Source organism: Sinocyclocheilus anshuiensis, unplaced genomic scaffold (genome assembly GCF_001515605.1).
Source record: "Sinocyclocheilus anshuiensis isolate Anshui unplaced genomic scaffold, SAMN03320099.WGS_v1.1 scaffold907, whole genome shotgun sequence".
NCBI lineage: Eukaryota > Metazoa > Chordata > Actinopteri > Cypriniformes > Cyprinidae > Sinocyclocheilus > Sinocyclocheilus anshuiensis.
This window is the reverse complement of record NW_015546133.1, coordinates 1,904,531-1,912,702: the sequence shown is the minus strand read 5'-3', so window position 1 is coordinate 1,912,702 and position 8,172 is coordinate 1,904,531. Positions and strand designations below refer to the sequence as shown.

The window sequence follows — 8,172 nt, the reverse complement described above, 5'->3', positions numbered from 1 at the left end:
AATCTATTAAATCTATTAAATTAAATGCAGGTTACTTTACCATATACAGTAAGAGTATTTTAAATATTTCTAAAAGTGTAAAATTCAAAAGAATGTACAAATCTATTAAATTAAATGCAGGTTACTTTACCATATACAGTAAGAGTATTTTAAATATTTCATATATTTTTAAAAGTGTAAAATTACTGTAGATATTTTTATTTGATAAATTCTTATAATGTGCAGGCAAAAAATATTTACATTAATACACAATAATATACTTTTATATTTATTTGTAAACATAGGCTATTGTTGAAATTTTTATAAGTAAAAAGTATAATCCCCGTTCCCAGAAACCCCGTGTGAAGTATTAATTAAAAAGTTAGTTTCTCTTATTTTCATTATTAGTTATTTATTAAGTGTTTTATGTTATACATTGCACAGTATGTTGTTTAGTTCATGTTTAATGCGCTATTGTTACTCTGATGGTGTTCATGTTATTATTTAGTTGCTGTAGAGGCAGTTTTTATGAATTTATGTTATGTGGGCTTCTTTTGTCTGTTATCACTATTGTAGAAGCAAACAGATTTAAATACCGCAAATTAGTTGGTAAATTAGCATTATAGCATTAAATGATATATAAATGAGGCAACCACTTTTGTTTGCAAAAAAATTATATAAAATATTTTTACAGTGTCATTCTACAAAACAATACAAAACATGTATGACAATGAAAGGACTACTAATGAGTTAGATTATGTGTGCCAAAAAGGCCACTCCTCGTTTCAGGAGGCTCTAATATTGCCTGTTTATACACGGCGGCTTGTTGAAGACCACAGTCACGTCTCTCGGGCGGTCTGTCACCATGCAGCCGCTGAAGCCGTGCTGCTGCAGGAGCCACTGCGAGGAGAACGAGCTGCTGCTGCATTCCAACCCAGTGTCGAACAGAGAGCACTCTGGAATCTCCGCACTATTGGATGTGGATATTTTTCTTTCTTGGATCATATTGCTGACACCGAAGTTCAGACGCTGTTTCCAACGCCTCTGAATTTCCATATTTTGTGCGGTCTTGGGGAACGGGGAATCTGTTGAGCACCTATGCAGAGCTCCACTGCTGAAAACATGAGCACATCTGCAAGGGAAGCCGATTAATCCACTAAACTTCAATTAAAGGCTGCGTTATTGAAAGGCGGGGACCTCTTGCTCACAATTTCCCGGCACAATTCCCCCTCTCTCTTTCTCTCTCTACCGTTTCTCACATGTAGACAATATTTAATTTTTTCCTCAGCCGCGGTGTGTTAACAGGTGCTAATTTTTCTGAATCAGCGCATGGCTTAGTAAAGCGTTGGATCATGGCACAATGGCACGCGTTTCTCTCCTCCACAAATGCGCAACAAAAAGGCAACGTTTTCTAGAAGGCAGCTTTTTTCCCCGGAGAGAAGAAGAGGAGCTGCTGTCCGGGATCTGCTGCACCATGTCGGGGCACAACAGCCGACGCTGAATGAAGCGGCTGTAAAGGCTTCAAACCAAGTGATTGGTCAATAGGAAAATATGCTCAATCCTTGTAGGGACAACAGCGGACTTCTGAAATGACCAATACGCAGTCCGTCATGGAGTATTGATTTTACTTCCTCAGTGACAATGTTCTGAGCACACAGTTCTTTAACATACACAACATATGGTCATTTTCAATCTGGGACGCGTCGCCACAACGAAACGCCAAACTGGCTACAGCCGCAGCGATCGCCAGCTCCCTCATTCGGCAGAGGAGGCAGGCGAGGGAGCGGGAGAAAGCCAATGCCAACCGCTGCGCCAGCAGCCCCAATAAGAGCATAGGGAACTGCGAGAAGCCTAGCAGGCTCAACTTATTCTCACGCGTCAAACTCTTCGGCTCGAAGAAACGCAAGAGAAGGCGGCCAGGTCTGATGTTATGTGTGTTCTTTTTAGCAGACTTTACCCAGATAGCCAAGTCCATCAATCATCTTCATCATCCCCATCATCATCATCATCATCGTTATAGTTGAGTGTGTTAAGAAATTGTGACTACACTTTTAACTCCTATATGAAGGAGTCTGAACAACTAAGATGCGCTGGGCAGAGTAACAAGAATTTCACAGTACACTGCTTTTGAGCACTGGCTTCTCTCTGAGCTAGAGCTGATGTTGCAATATCACCAGGGCGCACAGCTCATCACTTGTTCTACACTAGATAGCATGCAGTCTACGCAGTTTGAATCAGAGATTTGGCTAAACGGAGATCTGTGGCACTCATTGGGTTATGTTGATTTGGATTTTAGCATGGATTTTCATTGCTAATATTGAGTATTTTGTTACTATGAGCACTGGCTGGTCTTTCATTCAGTGTTTTATTTACTTATTATTCTACAATAAATATAATAAATCTTGGATCTTGTTTATGAATGAATATAGTGGGTTTCTGGATGGTACACTACTAGAAATAAAGATTCCAAAAGGGTGTTTTCGCAGTAATGCCATAGAAGAACCATTTTGGTTTCCCAAAGAACCTTTTAGTGAATAGTTCTTAAAAGAGAAAAATTTTCTTAGTGTGAAGAACATTGTTTTCCACTTTAAAGAACCTTTTGTGCAATGAAAAGGTTCTGATGTTCATGAACCTTCATGAACCCATAATTTTTAAATTGTAGGTTGAGGCAGATGTGAACTTGGGTCACAGAAAATGTGGTAACATGCAAATTAACTTAAAAAATATTTTGAATGATATATAAAAAAATACATAAAAACATTTTTCTGAATATTTGTTGGTGAATTCATGCTTAGAGCACTGAAAATACAACCACTTACAAGTAAAAAAATAGTGCAAAACCATATTAAAAATGTGAAATATTAATAATAGTAAAATAAATAATAGCGAAAAATAAATAGTCAAAAATATTATTTAATATGACTGAAAAACCTGACCTTGCTTCACATCAATTAAAGTTATTCTAAAGGTCAGATCAGGTAGAAATACCTCTTTAAACAACTGCAGGTGAATAAAATGAGAATTACTATAATTTACTGGAAAATTGTTTGTGACATTTGTGGCATCATCAAATATCAATAGCACAGAATGGGTAAACAATGTGATTTGTATTCTCGCTGCTCTTTTTTGTATTTTCTCTTACAAAGAAGAAATAAAGTTTTTTTTAACTCATAAATTCAGAGCGGTTTAACTGGAATCAGGATATTACTGAAATGCTTCTTGCATGCTTGGCAAATGCCTGGGTCCTGTTGGCACCAGCACTCACTATGTTTTCACAATTCACATTTTATGGTTTTCCAACATTCATTTCTTGACTTTTATAAGCTGTGCCTTTGTGCTGGATGTTCTCTTCTTCCTCACCCCATATAATCTGCTGTGGCACACCCTCCCTTCGCCCCATCCTCCTAAATTGTGTTGTCTCAATTCTACAGAGCCTCAGCTCAAGGGGATAGTCACCAAGCTCTACAGTCGACAAGGTTTTCATCTACAACTCCAAGCTGATGGGACCATCAATGGTACAAAAGAGGAAGATAATAGCTATGGTCGGTTCACTACACATAACATGTTTAAACATGACCATGCCGACACGCTCTTTTCCCGTGGGTTCAATTCTGTTTTGTACTGTAACTTCACAGCTATTTTCAACCTCATCCCCGTTGGGCTGCGGGTGGTGGCTATACAGGGTGTCCAGACCAAGCTCTACCTGGCCATGAACAATGAAGGCTACCTGTACACCTCTGTAAGTATAACAATCTTTTCAAAATAATGGTTCCAAAAGGCGGTTTTCACAGCGATGCCATAGAAGAACCATTTTGGGTTTCCCAAAGAACCTTGCAGTGAACAATTCTTAAAAGAACATTTTAATAATCTACAGAACCTTTTTCCAACATAAAGAACCTTTTGTACAATGGAAAGATTCCACGGATGTTAAAAGTTCTTTGTGGGAACATCAATGCCAATAAAGAACCTTTATTTTTAAGAGAGTAGTGCATCTTTGCGAGTCCCTCCTACACATTGTGGGCTCTTCTGAGTTCAGGGCAGTAGTAAACATCCCACATTTAATCTCTGCTGCTCTCATTGTAGTTAAATCTATGTCTTAGACAGCATCATGGATGCCTCAGGATCCGAGCTGTTAACTTAAAGGTTGCAGGTTGGATTCCAGACAGCGGGTGATCGATGAACTGAAGAGTTGATGAGATCCAACTCCTGCCCAAACACCATCTGCCTCTCTTATTTTTTCACAGCTTTGTATCGTGATCATATTCAAAGAGGAGATTATGGCATATTTAGACATGCTTGTTAGCACCTCACATTCACACGAAGATTATTCACACTTCATATAATTGCTTTGTATTTGAATGCTATCTATAGAACCCTCATGGGAGATCATCATCATAACCCAAGGTTTTCCACCCAATATCTACTCTGCAGTTTTTAAATATGGAGAATTCACAATAATGCTCTAATGGATATTCTGTTTTGCAAGTGCCTCCCTTGCCTCTTTCCTTTGATTAAATGTGCTGTGGCGAGATAAATAATTTAGTGCTGTGCCAATAAGTGCTTCTGTCCATTCAAAATTGACATTTTGAGGAACATTGCTGGCATTAGAACGCTAAAGATTTGAAAGTCTTGGCCAGATCTGTGCTTTCATAATACAGAAACAGTTTACACTGTACCTTTGTATTTCAACTGTGTGTGGGTTCGCGTCTGACCGCCTGCCCACAGAAATTGACTCTTTTCACAGACTGTGATGACGTGTTTCCACAGTTATTAACATTGTAAATCTAGCTAAGTTTTTTATATTTTCATTTAAAAATGTAACATACATTTATGACTCTATACTTGGGCTATATTACCTTGGTATGAAATATCAGAAAACTAGTTAATGCTACTTTGTGGGTGTTTCACAATTACAAAGGAACAGCAAGTAACACATGTGAAATTAAATGTGAATTTTGTAGTAGAACGACTGAAATGTTTTTTTGTTTTTTTAAACTCACTCCAATAATCATTATTTACACTTTGAAAAATGATTTTTTACAGTGTATGACAACTTTGCTTCTAAAAACACCGGAAATGTGGAAAAGGTCCATACTCAAACTCGCACCCATGGTCGTGCTGGTATACACGTATCTCCTTGTTGATTTTGAGAGGTTGTTTTCCCCAGGATGAATGTATTGATCCGCAGGAATGAGTCAAAGTGTTTCAGGCCTCAGGAGTTTAATGGTAATCAATCTGTACCACAAACTAGAGTGAAAGCACACGGGATGATGTGCTACCATGTTTAGACCACTTATTACAGTTCAAATCAGAGGAATTTACCTTCAAGTTTAGACAAATCATGATGAGGTGATGTGTGATATCGACGAGGCTGGTCTGGACCATCTTCAGCTCAAATTTGTCTGCTCTCAATTTCTTTATCTCCCTACGATCTCGCACACACATTTTTTTTCTCTCTCTTATGAAAAATACTCCTCCACAAACATGTACGAATTTTTCTCTTCCCCTCATTCTCTGTGTCTCTTATGTCTCTGTTGTCTTCTCTGCCCATTTCATTCTCACAGGAGCACTTCACGCCAGAGTGCAAATTCAAAGAGTCAGTGTTTGAGAACTATTACGTGACATACTCATCAATGATCTATCGGCAGCAGCAGTCGGGCCGAGGCTGGTACCTGGGTCTCAACAAAGAGGGTCAAATCATGAAGGGCAACCATGTAAAGAAGACCAAGCCGGCTGCACACTTCATTCCCAAGCCTCTCAAAGGTTCGTTCAAGTGTCTTCTGTACCGATCGTCAGGCTGATGGCTTTCTAAAAAATATCTATTTTAGACTGAGGAGATATTGGCTGATTGTAGCGCAAGCATTCAGGTAACTTGTTGGCTTTCCAGCATGTCTCTGCAGTTGTTTGGTGTTAAGGACAGAAATGTGCTCTTCGAAGGGATGAAAATGCAGATGTGTTGCAAATGCAAGCTTGTATTGTACAAACTTGCATAACTGTGGTCGTGCTCAAGGGGGCATCTGTGCCATTAAACTGGTTAAACCAGTACAAGTGCTGTAAACATGTTAACAGCTTAAATAACTTTCTAAGCAGATTTTGTTTGGGGTGCTATATACAGGTGCATCTCAATAAATTAGAATGTCGTGGTTCATTTATTTCAGTAATTCAACTCAAATTGTGAAACTCGTGTATTAAATAAATTCAATGCACACAGACTGAAGTAGTTTAAGTCTTTGGTTATTTTAATTGTGATGTTTTTAATACACGAGTTTCACAATTTGAGTTGAATTACTGAAATAAATTAACTTTTCCACGACATTCTAATTTATTGAGATGCACCTGTATTAGTACTACATGTTTTATCAGCCATTTTAGAGTTTGTTGTTGTTTTATTTTATCAGCATTAGTTAATTTGAAATTTAAATTAATTTGAAATTTAACTGTTCATGCTCATTTCTCCTCTTTTCCTCTAAGGACCAGTTAAAGGTATTCGTTGAGAACATTAGTATATTATGTAAACTTAAAAATGGATACTCTCAAATTCTGTATATGATAAAGTTGTGATGACTAAATTCACTTGCAGCATTCAAAATTATAGATTTTAGTTTTTAATGTTTTATTTTTCATTCATTTAGGCAAAATACAATAGAATGTTAATATGAAAATAATTCTCTTCATTAACCAGAGAAGCCCTAATTCTCAAAATATCACTCTCCCATTGAAGAGAAAACAGACCATAAAAGAAGATGTTTAGAAACACCTTATTTTACCCCTTGTAGAAATATGCAGTTTTTTCCTCCTTGAATTAAATTGGTGCCTTTCTTTCTCAGAACTGTCTGAATCAGTGGGGAAATCAAAAACTGCAGCTGCTTGTGCGCAGTCATAAGTGAAGCTACTGATAGATGGCTAGACATCAGTCTGCTTTAAATGAGCATGGAAGCTCCATGCAATTAGATTTTAAATGAAGTTATGGTGTATTCATGCAACACAAAATATTTTTTTATTGCAAGCAAGTGTTTTTGTGCTGCATAGGGTACTTACTTGGAACTGATTCAAATGATTTTCATGATGTTCTACTTCGACAGACCGGAAGTTATTAATTTTCAATTGAGCTGAGTGGATTTCCCTTCATATGCGTATGCTGAGATTTTTTGTATCTGTTTTGTGCCCTGGTTGCGTTGAAATATTTGAACTTTTACGGCTAGCACTTTATATATATTTATATATATATATATCAATATCTTAACTAAACACTACTTCTCTAAAACGAGCAATTTTTTTCTCAGAAATAATTATTTTATTTTATGATCATTAAAGAATTTCTGTGGAAACCTACTATACTTTTCTTTAAAAAATATCAACGGTCATTTGTTTTGTGTTGATGTATTCACACATTCATTATTCAATCACTTAACCATGATGAATAAGTGGAGAATCATATTTTCAGTAGACAAGGTCATAAGAACCAGCACATAAGAGTCTGTTTCTGATTCATTAAAAAAAAAAAAAAAAAACCCCAGTGTGTCAAGAATCAATATGTGCACCAGTCCTGCGCTGTATGTTTCGTGCTAAAATGCAAAAAAACCCCCCAAAAAAACAAACATAGTATTTAGTATTTTAGTAAGGTGTTCCTATACCATTTCGGATATTCGCATATGAGACAGAACGCATTTTTCAGGTTTGAAAACGTGAGGCACACGGCACTGCCTTTTTTGGTTGACTTTTTTTCATTTAGAAAAGTGCAGCGCGCTGTGTTTTAAAAAAAAATGTTGCTAGGCAACCACAGAATCAGCTGTCCTGTCAGTCTAAACAAGGATTATAGAGCGAACGCTCTAAAATCTTTGGTTTGCTGTTAAGTAAACTGTCATATTAGCAGAAACTTAAAAAACAAAATACAGCTCCGGGTAACCTGCAACAGCCACCACAAGATTCTCCTCCATCATTGCAGTCTCTGGACGTTCCAAGCAACTGTAAAATTCCGTCACCACAACAGAAGGCCCGCTTCTCCATTCATTCGATTGGACAATGGAAAAAAAATGGGAATGACGTTGGCCACTTTTCTGGAGTTGATTTAAAAAAAAATAAAATAAAAATGTGCTCAGAGTGCTCCTACAAAAACGCGAGGCGCAGCAGGTGTCTAAAACGTGAGGCACCCGGGGCTCATAATCAGCACACGAAACGCACACTGCCAATAGA

General features: G+C 37.3%; 1 protein-coding gene across 1 annotated transcript in view; it reads left to right on the top strand.

Moving 5' to 3' along the window:
* Nucleotides 1–8,172, top strand: part of LOC107701151 (fibroblast growth factor 13-like) — an 18,966-nt gene that overhangs the window by 8,394 nt on the left and 2,400 nt on the right. Inside the window, exons 3-5 of the mRNA XM_016503111.1 lie at nucleotides 3,411–3,521; nucleotides 3,615–3,718; nucleotides 5,544–5,742. Coding sequence (XP_016358597.1) covers nucleotides 3,411–3,521; nucleotides 3,615–3,718; nucleotides 5,544–5,742 — 414 coding nt within the window. The remainder of the gene's footprint in view (nucleotides 1–3,410; nucleotides 3,522–3,614; nucleotides 3,719–5,543; nucleotides 5,743–8,172) is intronic.